Source organism: Coregonus lavaretus, assembly GCF_964263955.1.
Source record: "Coregonus lavaretus genome assembly, contig: HAP1_SCAFFOLD_1319, whole genome shotgun sequence".
NCBI classification, from domain to species: domain Eukaryota; kingdom Metazoa; phylum Chordata; class Actinopteri; order Salmoniformes; family Salmonidae; genus Coregonus; species Coregonus lavaretus.
In genome coordinates this window covers 17,931-36,790 of record NW_028159154.1, presented here as the reverse complement: position 1 = coordinate 36,790, position 18,860 = coordinate 17,931, and the positions used below count along the sequence as shown (strand labels likewise).

Below are 18,860 nucleotides of genomic sequence, written 5' to 3'. Positions count from 1 at the left end.
ACCCCAGTGAGTCAGAGAGGAAGGAGTCCCAGACTAGTTTGACATTCCAGAGGTCCATTTGAACCCCAGTGAGTCAGAGAGGAAGGAGTCCCAGACTAGTTTGACATCCCAGAGGTCCATTTGAACCCCAGTGAGTCAGAGAGGAAGGAGTCCCAGACTAGTTTGACATCCCAGAGGTCCATTTGAACCCCAGTGAGTCAGAGAGGAAGGAGTCCCAGACTAGTTTGACATCCCAGAGGTCCATTTGAACCCCAGTGAGTCAGAGAGGAAGTCAAGAGGTGACTGAATGTTCTAACATTCTAACTAAGATAAACACCAATCTCTCTCTCTGACTCAGACTTCCTCACAGACAGATAGACCCCCTGACAATTCTCCCCAAAGCTGTGTGACATGTCTTCAAAACCAAGGGGACCTGCTAGCCAATCATAGCTCACCATTTATGTTTAAAATAAGTAAATGACAGTGCATTTGTATTCTAGTTTAGCAGATGCTCTTATCTAGAGTGACAATCAGTTCATTCAACTAAAGTAGGTAAAACAGTATATCAACAGGAAAAACAACAGAACCAAGACAAAAGCCTTTATATTTTTTGAGAGCATCTACTGTATGTAGTACTTAGTTGATGAAAGCGACAACCAATAGTGAAACTAGTGTAAATCTAACTATGTGGAGAAGAATCCAGAGGCAACACCTACACAACTTCTATACCAGTAGTTTGGCTGCTAACAACACATGAAGAGTAACTATTCCTTCCTTAGAAATGAACTAATATCCACTATTCTAGGAGTAAACTAAGATATACTGCAATTGGAAATTCACAACATCAAATATTTAACTTAATTAAAATATGAGACTAGAAAATATTATGGAAACTGAAAAGTCTGGGATATAATGTCCATTGAGGGTCTTAACGGTTTTCATCTGTCTGCTTCACGCAAACAATAAGTTGATTAACTAAAGTTGAGCCAAAGACGTGTGGTTTCTATATCAGCAGGGTACAGGCAACAAAGACAGCCAGCTGTCAAGTCACTTCATACCTCTTTCATGGTGAAAACGTCTTTGTCTGCACCTGCCTGCTGTAATAAGATGTGCAGTTTCTCTTTTGGTCGTACCTGGGAAAAAATAGCACATAAAACAAAAACGTTATTTTAGATTCAATGTCATTGTAAACAAATATGATGTAAAATGTGTGATAGAGAGAGAGAGGGAGAGCTATTTAAGTTAATACTTACAAGTTTCTCATTGTCCAACGTATTTATTTGGGAACCAGTTCTATGCCATTCTGACATTCTCTCACAATTCTCTGCCATTCTGTCTTTCACCTGGTGAAGAGTAGAGCAAAAAATACATTTAAAATGTCAAAGTTAACATGCAATGCCTTATAAAAGTATACAATTACATACACGTCAAGACAAGCTTTGGAAGACAGAAACAAGCTTACCTATCTAAATAAATAGAAGTACTAAAGAGTAGACGTCCCTTATACACACACACACACATCTCTATAATACACCCTTCATATTCTGTACATAAAGTGCTTCAGCTCGGATGCTAGCAGTAGGAACCACTTCCCCGTTTCCCCGGGATTTAAATAGGCTCGGAAAGACATGTCAGGGCTAGCATTGCTCCGGCTGTTGACGCCGGTGTAGGGCTAGCAGTAGGAACCACTTCCCCGTCTCCCCGGGATTTAAATAGGCTCGGAAAGACATGTCAGGGCTAGCATTGCTCCGGCTGTTGACGCCGGTGTAGGGCTAGCAGTAGGAACCACTTCCCCGTCTCCCCGGGATTTAAATAGGCTCGGAAAGACATGTCAGGGCTAGCATTGCTCCGGCTGTTGACGCCGGTGTAGGGCTAGCAGTAGGAACCACTTCCCCGTCTCCCCGGGATTTAAATAGGCTCGGAAAGACATGTCAGGGCTAGCATTGCTCCGGCTGTTGACGCCGGTGTAGGGCTAGCAGTAGGAACCACTTCCCCGTCTCCCCGGGATTTAAATAGGCTCGGAAAGACATGTCAGGGCTAGCATTGCTCCGGCTGTTGACGCCGGTGTAGGGCTAGCAGTAGGAACCACTTCCCCGTCTCCCCGGGATTTAAATAGGCTCGGAAAGACATGTCAGGGCTAGCATTGCTCCGGCTGTTGACGCCGGTGTAGGGCTAGCAGTAGGAACCACTTCCCCGTCTCCCCGGGATTTAAATAGGCTCGGAAAGACATGTCAGGGCTAGCATTGCTCCGGCTGTTGACGCCGGTGTAGGGCTAGCAGTAGGAACCACTTCCCCGTCTCCCCGGGATTTAAATAGGCTCGGAAAGACATGTCAGGGCTAGCATTGCTCCGGCTGTTGACGCCGGTGTAGGGCTAGCAGTAGGAACCACTTCCCCGTCTCCCCGGGATTTAAATAGGCTCGGAAAGACATGTCAGGGCTAGCATTGCTCCGGCTGTTGACGCCGGTGTAGGGCTGAAGCCAGATTACTAACCTCCCTTGACATGTCGAAGCATGACGAGCACACCGCTTTGAGTCACCCACCTAGCGGCCACCCTGCGTCTGTGCACCCCCCTCCACCCTTAGTGCCGAGTTGGATATGCCCGGCATGTCCCAGTTTACTACAGCTCCGCATTATGTAATAATCAGCTGTCAGACTGGAATGGTTGCTTTGTAGGTTCCTGGACTCTTATCTTCCATTTTGTTTTCGATCTTAAAAAATTAGTGTAGGAAATAGGGATTTGGTTAAAGAATCTGGCAATGTCTGTATATATATTTATTTTTTAAAGAAGTGAATGTCCAGGGTTTTCAATAACAAAATCTGGTCACTTATTTCCTTTCACATATTTCTTATTTTCATCCAAATTATTCCAACGGAAAAAATGGTATTTGGGTAAGAAAGGGCTATAAAAAACTGATGCAACTTAAATATATTAATTTAATGAGGGGATTTAATTAAATATTTTAGCACACATGCAGGCTTATAGCCTGACAAAACAGATGAAAAGGAACTGGCTTTTCTAGCTAGCTTGTAAACCAATTCAAGTTACACTAGCAATTTTATTTTCCAATGCATGTAACATTGGGTTAACCACAGTGTATTGATGTATTCTGAATCAAAGACATGTTTACCAATTATGCTAAACTTATTAGCTAGCTTGCCAACATAGCTAGCATCGTTAGCATCGCTAGCACGCTAACCCTTAGCTAGCACGCTAACCCTTAGCTAGCAGTAAATAAGTATAGCGTAGAATCCCGTATTATCGGCATATTCAACAGCGTTTAAGAAATATATTACCTTCAACAGTGTTATCTTGTGATCAAGCCTTCAATGTTTTGTGATTATTGGTGTCGTAAAAATGTTAGCTAACGGGTTAGCAATTAGCAAGTTTGACATTTCATTGGAAATACTACTGTTGTCAGCTTTTGATAAGCTGTTTAGCAAAAAAATACGTCCCGTATTATCGGCATACGGCCCCCAGTTATTGGCCACCTTACTATTTTGTTCAATTACAAGATATATCCGTTTAATTTTGTTGAAAAAAGAGACACCAACCACGTACCCGAAGTGTTTACTAGATAGTTGACTAGTTGTCTTCAGGTAAAAAATAATGACTTGCCTGTCAACTTTTCATTGCGTAGCCCGGTGCGCCCTCTTGTGGACTCATAAAAAATGGTTCTTCACCAACATATTCAGTGTTGTAACCAAATGAAATATGAGTATTAATAATTTACATCAAATACACTTTAATTTCAGTTATGTGCATTAACATAAAACAATGAAAACACTGTTGGAGTTTGTGTTGCAGAGGTGCACTTGGAAAGTAAAGGAAGAAATACACAAGATGGGTTCAATAAATATATATATTATATTTTAGACATTTATTTTTTTGAACAAATAAATAATTTCATATGAACACAAACAAAACAAACAATTAAATCTCGACCTCCATCCCTATATTGTCACAAAAATCACAATAAAAATCCAGCTCCACCGCTACCTCTGGATCCCACTGCACACACCTGCAGTGGAACCAGTGCTGGCAAAAGTCACAGCACACCCATGGCACCTCGGATCTACACTCCTGAGAGGAGCTTGCAGGCGGATCACGCTCCCCGCAGCGAGCACAGCAGGTGGTGTCTTCTTTTATAAAAAATTAAATAATAATACAAATTGATTAATATGGTTTTGTAAAATGTAGAAGTTCTTCAACAACAATAGTAATTGATACAACTGAGAGAGCGAGAAAAACAGATTATGAAGTACCTGAGAGTGGTGCCATGGGTGGTGTGACAGATGTGACCGGTGTAGCTTTTCTCTTCCTTTTCTGTGCTGCAGTTTGAGAAAAAGTGGTGTTAGAGAGCATGTTGCATGAAAACCCTTTTCAACTTTTTTACATCAATGCCTCTGGAGGAAGCTGCAGAGGTTTTGGAGGAGGCGGAGATGACTTGAGGGCTGGTGCTATTTACTGTAGATATATAAAGATATATATATATATTTTTTTTACATTGCTGTTTTATAAAACAGATAACAAACAGTCATTTTTTCGTAATTTTAACATGTGTTTACCTGTGGAGGTGGTGGTATTCAAATTTCGGGGGGCAGGGACATCAGACGAGGCTGCTATGGTGGTGTGACCAGGGGAGACGGAGGAGGCAGTTGGTCCAGAGGAGGCCGTGTTGGTGGTGACAGACATGGGGGGTGGTGTGCATCGTGGTGGTGGTGGACAAAACCGCCGACGATGGCTTGGAGGAGCTGGTGTTTGTAATGGTGGGGTTGAGGGGCCGACGATGGTGTGGCCGGGGGAGTAGGCATGTGGCCTTCTTCTGCAGCTGGGGACTCCGGCGGCTCCTACAGGTGTTGCACACTGGGAGGCACTGGCAGTGGTGATGCAGCTGTCAGGAGTGGTTCCAGCAGGGGGTCCAGCAGAGGCGATGGCGTCAATGGTCTCATCCATGGCAGCCCTCTCCTGTGCCCTCTGTGTTCTGAGGGCTGCCCGACGCTCTTTCTCCTCTGCCTCGGCCCTCTCCTTCTCACCCCTCTCCTGCCACTGGCGCGTGTATTCCTCCCCGGTGAGGCATGTGGCGACCACAGGGAGTCTTCTGTATCGGTCCAGCCGATACTTCAGGACAGTAAGGATGTGCCCCAGGTTCTTCGCTATCAGCCCACCCTCTATTAGGGGGTGCTCTTCTAGAGCTAGGGATAGGACTGGAGCAGCGGCTGGGACTGGGGCAGGGGCTGAGGGTCCTCCTGTGGTCGCTGGGGAGGAGGTGCTGATGGATGGCACATTGCTACTGGTTCCAGTAGAGGCGGTGTTGGGACCCGGTAGGGTCCGAGACGGCATTAAACGGGACCCATCAATGGCTGAAGGGTCAAAAGGGAAGAGGCCACACTTCTTAAACCCTTCCACCACATAGCGCATGTCCTTGCATCGCTGGTACGGGTAGCGGAATACTCTGGCAAATTCTGATTTGTTTACCATGTAGGAGTGGTCAAAATGGCTAAGGTCTCCAGCTACCTTGGAGAACTCAGCCTTTAAAGGGCCAAAGTATGCCACGTCCAGCGGCTGCAGGACATGGGTGCAGTGTGGTGGAAGACAAAGAAGTATAACCCCTTCCCTTAGTGCCACCGCGAGCACTTCCGGGTCCATGTGGCTCTTGTGCCCATCAAAGAGGAGAAGGAGAGGGCGCTCTTTCACTGCATACTTAATGAAGTGCTGAAACCACTTCCTGAACAGGTCCCCGTCAATGTAGCCACTGCTTGACCGTCCATACAAGGCTTGGGGGGGGCCTCCCAGTGTGTAGTGGCCACCGGGGAAACACTTGGGGTAGATGATAAACGGGGGGATGTCCTCCCCAGTTGCATTGAAGCAGGCCAGCACTGTGATGTGCTCCTTGGTCCCCGGAGCCTGCTGGTACACGTGTTTTGCGCCCCGGGGAGCCAGCACTTTGTGCCTGCTCTGGTCGCTACGAAACCCAGACTCATCGCAGTTATAGATTTGTCTGGGTTTCTCCCTCAACCCACTCTCCTCCAAGTGCTTCTCATAAGAAGTGAAGAAGGTGTCCATCGTCGGACGTGTGGCACACTCAGCTCTCCCCCTGTCCAGGGTGTCCGGCCTCCTCATGCTTAGGTTCTTGTGCCTCCTCCTGAACATTTCCCACCACCTCTTCCCCAGTGGTGGGATTGTTTCCCCTGGGTGCCGAAACCTACAATAGAATAGAATATATAATTGTCCATCCAGGATGAAAATGTTTGTTTTGGCATCACCATACACATCCACATTTACATCACACACATTGATAACAGTCAGTCCAGCATTCTACATACATAAACACATAGAACACCAAATACCTGCGGATTTTGTCTGCGTATTTCATCAGCCTCTGTCTGGTGAAGGGGAACCCATGGCTGGCGCAGTAGATACAGTACTGCACCAGAGACTTTTCATCCTCTGGTGCAAGCAATGTGGGTGGTCCACTGCGACAACCATGGGTCACCCGGCCGCTCAGCCTGTCCGCCAGGGTCTGCCGAGGTACACCATGCACCTTGGTAGATAAGAAAAGAAAACTGTTACTAGCAGATAAAATTCACATACATATGGTAATCTCCTAAAAACAAAAGATGCCTAACCTTGGCAGCCTGGCGGATAGCCATCCCTGCCCCGCAGTCCTCCATGGCATGGAACATGTCCACCTCACTCCATTGCTTCCTCTTGACTTTCTCCATGCTGCAGTGGTAAATACATGTAGCTAAATAACTTGGCATACTATACACATTTTAGAAAGATAACTCAATCTGAATATGTATAAACATTTACATTTCAAAGCTAAGGCATTGAAAGGTGAGTGGAACAAAAAGCTTACAGCACCTGTTATTCCCAGGCGGTCTCCTATCCAAGTACTAACCAGGCCCAATCCTGCTTTGCTTCCGAGATCAGACGAGATCAGGCATATTCAGGATGGTATGGCCGTAAGCGCAGGTACAACTCCTAGTACACTATATAAAGACATTAACAAAATTTACCATCGATTCGAATTTCCGTGTAACTTAATGAACCGACTAAAAACAAAGGCTGAATGTACTGCCTATATTTTGAGGGAAACGCACTGTCTATTATTTAAATTGACCAGGGCAGGGCAGCACATACAAACTGTATTTAGTCCAATAAAAATACAGGATATTATTAGGGTGATAAATAAAAGGCAGTTGCTCCATGATACATGTATTTTGAGGGAAACGCACTGACTATTATTTAATTTGATCAGGGCATGACAGGGCAGCACATACAAACTGCATTTAGTCCAATAAAATACATGATATTATTAGGGTGATAAATAAAAGGCAGTTGCTCCATGACACAAGAGCACTTTCTAGTGGAACAAAAAGCTTACAGCACCTGGTATTCCCAGGAGGTCTCCAATCCAAGTACTAACCAGGCCCAATCCTGCGTAGGTTCCGAGATCAGACGAGATCTGGTGTATTCAGGCTGGTATGGCCGTAAGCGAGTAAACAACTGTTGGTACACTATATAAAGACATTAACAAAATTTACCAGCGATTCGAATTTCCGTGCATCTTAATGAACCGACTAATAACAAAGGCTGAATGTACTGCCTATATTTTGAGGGAAACGCTTTGTCTATTATTTAATTTGACCAGGGCAGGGCAGCACATACAAACTGCATTTAGTCAAATAAAAATACATGATATTATTAGGGTGATAAATAAAAGGCAGTTGCTCCATGATACATGTATTTTGAGGGAAACGCACTGACCATTATTTAATTTGATCAGGGCAGGGCAGGGCAGCACATACAAACTGCATTTAGTCCAATAAAAGACATGATATTATTAGGGTGATAAATAAAAGGCAGTTGCTCCATGACACAAGAGCACTCTCTAGTGGAACAAAAAGCTTACAGCACCTGGTATTCCCAGGCGGTCTCCAATACAAATACTAACCAGGCCAGATCCTGCTTAGCTTCCGAGATCGGACGAAATCAGGCATATTCAGGATGGTATGGCCGTAAGCGCAGGAACAACTCTTGGTACACTATATAAAGAAATAAACAAAATGTATCAGTGATTCGTATTTCCATGCAAGTTAATGAACAGACAAAAAACAAAGGCTGAATGTACTGCCTATATTTTTAGGGAAACGCACTGTCTATTATTTAATTTGATCAGGTTAGGACAGCACATACAAACTGCATTTAGTCCAATAAAAATACAGGATATTATTAGGGTGATAAATAAAAGGCAGTTGCTCCATGACACAAGAGCACTCTCTAGTGGAACAAAAAGCTTACAGCACCTGGTATTCCCAGGCGGTCTCCCATCCAAGTACTAACCAGGCACAATCCTGCTTACCTTCCGAGATCAGATGAGATCGGGTGTATTCAGTCAACACAGCAGCCATTGCTAGCTAGCCAACACTACCAGCTAGCTGTACTGTAGTAGCTAAATACAATATCTTTGTGCTAGCTAGCCAACGTTTAATTATTGCTGCGTTATGAAAGAACTAGACACGGACACAAATTATCTGTTTAGTGTGTTAACACACTATTGGTAGTTTGTTGTAACCAAGTATTGGTGCTAAACTGTGTGTTATTGGATGCTAGCATGCTAGTTAGCTATGGCGTCATTGTTAGCTAGCTGAATAAAGTAAGTTGAGTCTATTCCTTGAAACATTGAACCGCTGTAGTTTACAACAATTCTAATTTCTAAAGTGGAAGTTGGGAGAGTTTTATTCGGGTGGTTCACTGAAACAATTATAGTTTCTGAGGTGGAAGTTGGGAGAGTTATATTTGGGAGTTTTTTGGTGAGGGAGGCCCTGCTCTCTCCTTTCCCAGATGTTTAGTTAATTTCATTCCGATCTCCTCTGCATTATTGTAGCCATCTGCTACAGCCTGTCAACTATGCCTCTGCCTATCCCTGTTCTCTCCTCTCCGCACAGGCTACACAAACGCCTCACACCGCATGGCTGCTGCCTCTCTAACCTGGTGGTCCCTGCACGCACCACACACCTGGAGTTCCAGGTCTAAGGCAGCCTCTGGAACTGCCGTTCTGCTGCCAACAAGGCTGACTTCATCCCAGCCTATGCTACCCTCCAGTCCCTCGACTTCCTGGCGCTGACGGAAACATGGATTACCACTGAAAACACTGCTACTCCTACTGCTCTCTCCTCGTCTGACCATGTGTTCTCGCATACCCCGAGAGCATCTGGTCAGAGGGGTGGTGGCACAGGAATCCTCATCCCTCCCAAGTGGTCATTCTCAATTTTTCCCCTAACCCATCTGTCTATCTCCTCATTTCAATTCCACGCTGTCACAGTCACTAGCCCATTTAAGCTTAATATCCTTGTCATCTATCGCCCTCCAGGTTTCCTTGGAGAGTTCATCAATGAGCTTGACGCCTTGATAAGTTGCTTTCCTGAGGATGGCTCACCCCTCACAGTTTTGGGGGATTTCAACCTCCCTACGTCTACATTTGACTCATTTCTCTCTGCCTCCTTCTTTCCAATCCTCTCCTCTTTTGACCTCACCCTCTCACCGTCCCCCCCTACTCACAAGGCAGGCAATACGCTTGACTTCATCTTTACTAGATGCTGCTCTTCTACTAATCTCACTGCAACTCCCCTCCATGTCTCCGACCACTACTTTGTATCCTTTTCTCTCTCGCTCTCCTCCAACACTACTCACTCTGCCCCTACACAGATGGTAATGCGCCGCCGCAACCTTCGCTCTCTCTCTCCCACTACTCTCTCCTCTTCCATCCTATCATCTCTTCCCTCTGCTCAATCCTTCTCCCTCCAATCTCCTGATTCTGCCTCCTCAACCGTCCTCTCCTCCCTTTCTGCATCCTTTGACTCCCTGTGTCCCCTATCCTCCCGGCCGGCTCGGTCCTCCCCTCCAGCTCCGTGGCTTGATGACTCATTGCGAGCTCACAGAACAGAGCTCCGGGCAGCTGAGCGGAAATGGAAGAAAACTAAACTCCCTGCCGACCTGGCATCTTTTCACTCCCTCCTCTCTACATTTTCTATATCTGTTTCTGCTGCTAAGGCCACTTTCTACCACTCTAAATTTCAAGCATCTGCCTCTAACCCTAGGAAGCTCTTTGCCACATTCTCCTCACTGTTGAATCCTCCCCCCCACCACCCCCCCTCCTCCCTCTCTGTGGATGACTTCGTCAACCACTTTGAAAAGAAGGTTGACGACATCCGATCCTCGTTTGTTAAGTCTAATGACACTGCTGGTCCTGCTCACACTGCCCTACCCTATGCTTTGACTTCTTTCTCCCCTCTCTCTCCAGATAAAATTTTGCGACTTGTGACTGCAGGCCGCCCAACAACCTGCCCGCTTGACCCCATCCCCTCCTCTCTTCTCCAGACCATCTCCGGTGACCTTCTCCCCTACCTCACCTCGCTGATCAACTCATCCTTGACCGCTGGCTATGTCCCTTCCGTCTTCAAGAGAGCGAGAGTTGCACCCCTTCTCAAAAAACCAACACTCGATCCCACTGATGTCAACAACTACAGACCAGTATCCCTTCTTTCTTTTCTTTCCAAAACTATTGAGCGTGCCATCTTTAGCCAACTCTCTTGCTTTCTCTCTCAGAATGACCTTCTTGATCCAAACCAGTCAGGTTTCAGGACTGGTCATTCAACTGAGACTGCTCTTCTCTGTGTCACGGAGGCTCTCCGCATTGCTAAAGCTAACTCTCTCTCCTCTGCTCTTGTCCTTCTAGACCTGTCTGCTGCCTTTGATACTGTGAACCATCAGATCCTCCTCTCCACACTCTCCGAGCTGGGTATCTCCGGTGCGGCTCACTCCTGGATTGCGTCCTACCTGACCGGTCGCTCCTACCAAGTTGCGTGGTGAGAAGCTGTCTCCGCACCACGTGCTCTCACCACTGGTGTCCCCCAGGGCTCAGTTCTAGGCCCTCTCCTATTCTCCCTATACACCAAGTCACTTGGCTCTGTCATATCCTCACATGGCCTCTCCTATCATTGCTACGCTGACGATACACAACTAATCTTCTCCTTTCCCCCTTCTGATAACCAGGTGGCGAATCGCATCTCTGCATGTCTGGCAGACATATCAGTATGGATGACGGATCACCACCTCAAGCTGAACCCTGGCAAGACGGAGCTGCTCTTCCTCCCGGGGAAGGAATGCCCGTTCCATGATCTCGCCATCACGGTTGACAACTCCGTTGTGTCCTCCTCCCAGAGTGCGAAGAGCCTTGGCGTGACCCTGGACAACACCCTGTCGTTCTCCGCTAACATCAAGGAGGTGACCCGATCCTGCAGGTTCATGCTCTACAACATTCGGAGAGTACGACCCTGCCTTACACAGGAAGCGGCACAGGTCCTAATCCAGGCACTTGTCATCTCCCGTCTGGATTACTGCAACTCGCATTTGGCTGGGCTCCCTGCCTGTGCCATTAAACCCCTACAACTCATCCAGAATGCCGCAGCCCGTCTGGTGTTCAACCTTCCCAAGTTCTCTCACGTCACCCCGCTCCTCCGCACACTCCACTGGCTTCCAGTTGAAGCTCGCATCTGTTACAAGACCATGGTGCTTGCCTATGGAGCTGTGAGGGGAACGGCACCTCCGTACCTTCAGGCTCTGATCAGTCCCTACACCCAAACGAGGGCATTGCGTTCATCCACCTCTGGCCTGCTGGCTCCCCTTCCTCTGCGGAAGCATAGTTCCTGCTCAGCCCAGTCAAAACTGTTCGCTGCTCTGGCACCCCAATGGTGGAACAAGCTCCCTCACGACGCCAGGACAGCGGTGTCACTCACCACCTTCCGGAGACATTTGAAACCCCACATCTTTAAGGAATACCTGGGATAGGATAAAGTAATCCTTCAACCCCCCCCCCCCCAAATTTTTTAAAAAAATAATAATAATAATAATAATAATTGTAAAGTGGTTATCACACTGGCTATAGGGTGAATGCACCAATTTGTATGTCGCTCTGGATAATAGTGTCTGCTAAATGACGTAAATGTAATGTAAATGTATGGCCGTAAGCAAGTGAACAACTCTTGGTACACTATATAAAGACATGAACAAAATTTACCAGTGATTCGAATTTCCGTGCATCTTAATGAACCGACTAAAAACAAAGGCTGAATGTACTGCCTACATTTTGAGGGAAACGCTTTGTCTGTTATTTAATTTGACCAGGGCAGCACATACAAACTGCATTTAGTCCAATAAAAATACATGATATTATTAGGGTGATAAATAAAAGGCAGTTGCTCCATGACACAAGAGCACTTTCTAGTGGAACAAAAAGCTTACAGCACCTGGTATTCCCAGGAGGTCTCCAATCCAAGTACTAACCAGGCCCAATCCTGCGTAGGTTCCGAGATCAGACGAGATCTGGTGTATTCAGGCTGGTATGGCCGTAAGCGAGTAAACAACTCTTGGTACACTATATAAAGACATTAACAAAATTTACCAGCGATTCGAATTTCCGTGCATCTTAATGAACCGACTAATAACAAAGGCTGAATGTACTGCCTATATTTTGAGGGAAACGCTTTGTCTATTATTTAATTTGACCAGGGCAGGGCAGCACATACAAACTGCATTTAGTCAAATAAAAATACATGATATTATTAGGGTGATAAATAAAAGGCAGTTGCTCCATGATACATGTATTTTGAGGGAAACGCACTGACCATTATTTAATTTGATCAGGGCAGGGCAGGGCAGCACATACAAACTGCATTTAGTCCAATACAATTACATGGCGCAGTGGTCTAAGGCACTGCATCGCAGTGCTAACTGTGCCACTAGAGATCCTGGTTCGTATCCAGGCTCTGTCGCAGCCGGCCGCGACCGGGAGACTCATGGGCGGCGCACAATTGTCCCAGCGTCGTCCAGGGTAGGGGAGGGAATGGCCGGCAGGGATGTAGCTCTGTTGATAGAGCATGGTGTTTGCAACGCCAGGGTTGTGGGTTTGATTCCCACGGGGGGCCAGTATAAAAAAAATATATATTTATTCACTAACTGTAAGTCGCTCTGGATAAGAGCGTCTGCTAAATGACTAAAAATGTAAATGTAAAATGTAAAAGGCAGTTGCTCCATGACACAAGAGTACTCTCTAGTGGAACAAAAAGCTTACAGCACCTGGTATTCCCAGGCGGTCTCCCATCCAAGTACTAACAAGGCCCGATCATGCTTAGCTTCCGAGATCAGGCATATTCAGGCTGGTATGGCCGTAAGCGCAGAAGCAACTCTTGGTACACTATATAAAGACATAAACAAAATGTATCAGTGAATCGTATTTCCATGCAACTTAATGAACCAACTAAAAACAAAGGCTGAATGTACTGCCTATATTTTCAGGGAAACGCACTGTCTATTATTTAATTTGATCAGATTAGGACAGCACATACAAACTGCATTTAGTCCAATAAAAATACATGATATTATTAGGGTGATAAATAAAAGGCAGTTGCTCTATGAGACATATATTTTGAGGGAAACGCACTGTCTATTATTTAAATTGATCAGGGCAGGGCAGCACATACAAACTGCATTTAGTCCAATAAAAATACAGGATATTATTAGGGTGATAAATAAAAGGCAGTTGCTCCATGACACAAGAGCACTCTCTAGTCGAACAAAAAGCTTTCAGCACCTGATATTCCCAGACGGTTTCCCAGGCAGTGTCCCATCCAAGTTCTAACCAGGCCCAATCCTGCTTAGCTTCCAAGATCAGACGAGATCAGGCATATTCAGGATGGTATGGCCGTAAGCGAAAGAACTACTCTTGGTACAATATATAAAGACATGAACAAAATTTACCAGTGATTCGAATTTCCGTGAAACTTAATGAACCGACTAAAAACAACGGCTGAATGTGCTGCCTATATTTTGAGGGAAACGCTTTGTCTATTATTTAATTTGACCAGGGCAGGGCAGCACATACAAACTGCATTTAGTCCAATAAAAATACATGATATTATTAGGGTGATAAATAAAAGGCAGTTGCTCCATGACACATATATTTTGAGGGAAACGCACTGTCTATTATTTAAATTGATCAGGGCAGGGCAGGGCAGCAAATAAAACTGCATTTAGTCCAATAAAAATTCATGATATTAATAGGGTGATAAATAAAAGGCAGTTGCTCCATGACACAAGAGCACTCTCTAGTGGAACAAAAAATGTACAGCACATGGTATTCCCAGGCGGTCTCCCATCCAAGTACTAACCAGGCCCAATCCTGTTTAGCTTCCGAGATCAGACGACATCGGGTGTATTCAGTCTGGTATGTCCGTAAGCGAGTGAACAACTCTTGGTTCACTATATAAAGACATGAATTTTTTTTATCAATGATTCATATTTCCATGCAACATAATGAACAGACGAAAAACAAAGGCTGAATGTACTGCCTATATTTTCAGGAAAATGCACTGTCTATTATTTAATTTGATCAGGTTAGGACAGTACATACAAACTGCATTTAGTCCAATAAAAATACATGATATTATTAGGGTGATAAATAAAAGGCAGTTGCTCCATGACACAAGAGCACTCTCTAGTGGAACAAAAAGCTTACAGCACATGGTATTCCCAGGCTTTCTCCGATCCAAGTACTAACCATGCCCAATCCTGCTTAGCTTCCGAGATCAGATGAGATCGGGTGTATTCAGGCTGGTATGGCCGTAAGCAAGTGAACAACTCTTGGTACACTATATAAAGACATGGACAAAATTTACCAGTGATTCCAATTTCCATGCAACTTAATGAACCGACAAAAAACAACATTTGAATGTGCTGCCTATATTTTGAGGGAAACACTTTGTCTATTATTTAATTTGACCAGGGCAGGGCAGCACATACAAACTGCATTGAGTCCAATAAAAATACAGGATATTATTAGGGTGATAAATAAAAGGCAGTTGCTCCATGACACATATATTCTGAGGGAAACGCACTGTCTATTATTTAAATTGATCAGGGCAGGGCAGGGCAGCACATACAAACTGCATTTAGTCCAATAAAAATAAATGATATTATTAGGGTGATAAATAAAAGGCAGTTGCTCCATGACACATATATTTTGAGGGAAACGCACTGTCTATTATTTAATTTGATCAGGGCAGGGCAGGGCAGCACATAAAACTGCATTTAGTCCAATAAAAATACATGATATTATTAGGGTGATAAAAATAAAAGTCAGTTGCTCCATGACACAAGAGCACTCTCTAGTGGAACAAAAAGCTTACAGCACATGGTATTCCCAGGCGGTCTCCCATCCAAGTACTAACCAGGCCCAATCCTGTTTAGCTTCCGAGATCAGACGAGATCGGGTGTATTCAGTCTGGTATGGCCGTAAGCGAGTGAACAACTCTTGGTTCACTATATAAAGACATGAACAAAATTTACCAGTGATTCGAATTTCCATGCAACTTAATGAACCGACTAAAAACAAAGGCTGAATGTACTGCCTATATTTTGAGGGAAACACACTGTCTATTATTTAAATTGATCAGGGCAGCACATACAAACTGCATTTAGTCCAATAAAAAGACATGATATTATTAGGTTGATAAATAAAAGGCAGTAGCTCCATGACACATATATTTTGAGGGAAACGCACTGTCTATTATTTAAATTGATCAGGCAGTTGCTCCATGACACAAGAGTACTCTCCAGTGGAAAACCTTTTCCATCCATAATCTACCTCCCGATAAAAGTATTTTTGCACAGTTTTTATTCTCATTGCTTTTCTCTTCACATCCAAATCCACCAATTTCAACCCCCCATCCTTTAAATCCGAGATAAGAGTTGCCCTTGCAATCCTAGTCCCCTTCCCCTCCCATAGGAAATCTGTAACCAAACCATTGAATTCTTTTAACACCCATTGTGGCATATCCAACGAACCTAGAACATAGATACATTTGGATGCCACCAAAGAATTAATCACCACCACCTTCCCCCTCAAGAACAGTTTTCTTGCCTTCCAATAGGATAGAGTATGTTTTATTTTATTCAAAACCCCAGTCCATGTCTCATCTCTCGTCCCTTCTTTATCCACCCCCAAAACCACCCCTAAAGTCTTTATATAACCTTCAGCCTTTTTGAAAGGGAATCCACAGTCCACTTTTTCATCTATCCCCACATACATTATTTCAGATTTTTCAACATTAAGTTTTGCCCCTGATGCCTTGCCATATACCTCAAAACACTCCATTACATTCTTCACACTTTCAACATCTATCACAGTACATGTAGTATCATCCGCATATTGCTGTATAACACTCTCCCCCCCATCCGGTATCCGTATACCTCAAATTAATTTGTTTGCTTTAATCATTGCTGCAAGCGGCTCCACCGATAAACTATAAAGAGCAGCTGATAACGGACATCCCTGCCTAACAGATCTCTCCAGAGGAAAAGAATCTGTTAAAATCCCATTACATTTTACTCTGCTTCTTGCATATCCATTCAGTAATCTAATCCAACCTATCATTCTTTCACCAAACCCAAATTTCCCAAGTGTACGCAGTAAAAAGGAATGATCAACTCTATCAAAAGCCTTATTTAGATCCAAACTCATCACAAACCCCCCTTCCTCCCCCATATGCTTTATCACATCCCTTATTGTTCCCACTGTGTCAGAAATATCCCTCCCTGGTACACTATATCCTTGTGTCTCTGCTATTACTCCTCCCATAACTTTTTTAACTCTATTAGCTAAGACCTTGGCTAAGATCTTATAATCACAATTTAAAAGTGTCAACGGTCGATAATTATCCAAATTTACACGACTCCCTTTATTTTTATACAGTATGGTTAAAACTCCTGTGGCCAGCGACTCTGGCACCACTTGAGTCTTTTCAATATATTCATACAGTTTTCTTAAAATTGGAGCCAACAAATCTGCAAAAGATTTATAAAATTCCGCAGTTAGGCCATCAGACCCCGGACTCCTATTGCAATTAGCATCTAATATGGCCTCCTTAATGTCAGTTAGACTCATATCTTCCTCACACATGTTTTTTTCCCCTTCTGTTAACTTAGTATCCACGTGTTCAAGCACCTTATCCATACAGGAATCATTAACCTCTTCTTTTTTAAATAAGCATTCATAATATCTCTCGACCGTATCCAGAATCCCCACCAAATCATTAACCTTTTCCCCTTTTTCATTAATTAACTCCGTAATATAAATCTTCTCTTGTCTTCTTTTTTCTAAATTCAAGAAAAATGAAGTACACCTTTCCCCCTCTATCGCATATTGCACTCTACTCCTTACAATCGCCGCATTACATTTCTTCTTCTCATATTCATCAAGTGCATCCTTAGCCAGTAAATAATCCTCCACCCCATGACCTTCATCCTTTTCTATACACTCAAGTTCATGTTTAACCTTCTTACGTAGTTCCCTCTCCTTCTTTTTCAAAAAATAATTCCTCTTAACAGCATATTTTATAGTCAATTCCTTACATTTGGTTTTCAGCTCCTCCCACCACAACCCCATATTCACCTCCATTAACTGTTGTCTTTTGGCCTCCCCAATACATTCTGATATCATCTCAATATAATTTTCCTCCTCTAGCAAGCTATTATTTAAACACCACATCCCACCAGATTTAGTATGTGTCCTTACTCCACAAGAAAATACCACCGCCGCATGATCACTAAAAGCTGTAAAAACATACTTAATTTCTTTCATAAAATTCCTTAAACCCTCATTTACTAAAACCAGATCTATTCGCGTCTGTTTCAACTCCCCTAAAACCACCTGCCTTCTAGAAATTCCTCTCTTGTTCGGATTCTCCTCCCTCCATATATCAATCAAACTGTTTTCAAACATAATCTTCCTTAAGACCCCCCTAGATACGTCATTTCTAAAAATAGCTCCCCTTTTCATATCTAATCTATTCATTTTTACATTAAAATCCCCTACTAAAATACAGTTACCCTTGCACCATTTCCCTAATTCTAAAAATTAATTCTTTCGCTCTATCTCAATATTCGGCGCATAAATATTTATAATCCTAAAAACCCTATTCATATATTCAAAATCCAAAATTAAAATCCTCCCATTATTATCATTATATATCTTCTTCACATTTTCTACTACATCCTTCCTTAATAAAATTGCAACCCCACTTGAATTTCCCCTGCCATTGTTAACATAAATAAAATCCCTCCATATTTTTTTAACTCCTAAAACACATGCATTATCCCAGTGCGTCTCTTGAATACATAAAATATCTGAATTTTCATTTGTACTATTCTATTAAATTTTCCCATAGTTCTCAAACCATTTGCATTTATTGACATTATATTTACCATTCTAATAAATAATAAAATAGTAAAATATAATTTCATTATCCTCTACCTGTTATCCAGTTTCTTTCCTCTTCCCCCCTTTCCCTCTCCATCTTCCCCCCGCTTTCCTCTTCCTGTATCCTTCCCTCGTTCTTTCACTCTTTTCTCCATCATCCGTGTCCGATATCTCCTCCAAGTCCATGTTATCCAGCCAACTCAACTTCTTGTCACCCTCATCCGTTGTGCTCCCCATGTTCATCTCCGTCTCTGGTATTGTCATCGTTGTGCTCCCCGTGTTCATCTCCGTCTCATGTATAGCCGTCGTTGTCGTTTCTGTTATTGTTCTCAAACTCGAACCCCTCTCCATTTCTTCACCCCCCGAGGTACTTGTTAGTACTGTGCTATCCCCCAAAACCTGTGAGTCCCCCGTGCTTCCCCCCAGTCCACCCCCCCCCTCCTCCTGAAAACTCCCTCTTCTTATTTCTGAGTCCATACTACTCCCAATTTCATTCATCTTCTGGTCCTTCTCCCTTCTTCCTTCCTCCGTCTCTCCACTCTCCACCACGTCCTCTCCTC

At 43.9% G+C, this 18,860-nt stretch overlaps 3 protein-coding genes across 4 annotated transcripts in view; all 3 read right to left on the bottom strand.

Moving 5' to 3' along the window:
- Window positions 1–3,570, bottom strand: part of LOC311123232 (plexin-A2-like) — a gene marked incomplete at its 3' end in the record, with an annotated part of 102,808 nt that extends 99,238 nt beyond the window's left edge. Inside the window, exons 1-3 of the mRNA XM_084197490.1 lie at window positions 3,540–3,570; window positions 1,233–1,322; window positions 1,038–1,112 (exon numbers count right to left, since the gene is read on the bottom strand). The remainder of the gene's footprint in view (window positions 1–1,037; window positions 1,113–1,232; window positions 1,323–3,539) is intronic.
- Window positions 3,571–3,826: 256 nt separating this feature from the next.
- Window positions 3,827–5,409, bottom strand: LOC311123231 (uncharacterized protein). Of its 2 annotated transcripts, none has more exons than XM_084197488.1 (3): window positions 4,547–5,409; window positions 4,244–4,309; window positions 3,827–4,120 (listed from the first exon to the last, which is right to left on the bottom strand). In XM_084197488.1, exons 1-3 carry the CDS (start codon window positions 5,397–5,399, stop codon window positions 3,912–3,914), a joined length of 1,128 nt encoding a protein of 375 aa, XP_084053614.1. In that variant the 5' UTR covers window positions 5,400–5,409; the 3' UTR covers window positions 3,827–3,911. The 2 variants fall into 2 exon arrangements, with proteins under 2 accessions (XP_084053614.1, XP_084053615.1); XM_084197489.1 differs by having other exon boundaries at window positions 3,827–4,117.
- A 187-nt stretch (window positions 5,410–5,596) lies between these two features.
- On the bottom strand, window positions 5,597–7,041 carry LOC311123230 (uncharacterized protein; the record flags this gene model as incomplete). Its single annotated transcript, XM_084197487.1, has 5 exons — window positions 6,846–7,041; window positions 6,608–6,704; window positions 6,329–6,522; window positions 5,932–6,183; window positions 5,597–5,633 (listed from the first exon to the last, which is right to left on the bottom strand). Exons 2-5 carry the CDS (start codon window positions 6,701–6,703, stop codon window positions 5,597–5,599), a joined length of 579 nt encoding a protein of 192 aa, XP_084053613.1. The 5' UTR covers window position 6,704; window positions 6,846–7,041.
- Window positions 7,042–18,860: the final 11,819 nt, after the last annotated feature.

Excerpts from the sequence above, each read along its gene's own strand:
- LOC311123231 (XM_084197488.1), bottom strand. The coding sequence starts at position 5,399 with ATGCGCTATGTGGTGGAAGGGTTTAAGAAGTGTGGCCTCTTCCCTTTT. Across the intron at positions 4,310-4,546 it reads GAATACCACCACCTCCACAG|CACAGAAAAGGAAGAGAAAA; the intron begins GTAAACACATGT and ends CTCAAACTGCAG. Across the intron at positions 4,121-4,243 it reads ACCCATGGCACCACTCTCAG|AAGACACCACCTGCTGTGCT; the intron begins GTACTTCATAAT and ends TTTTTATAAAAG.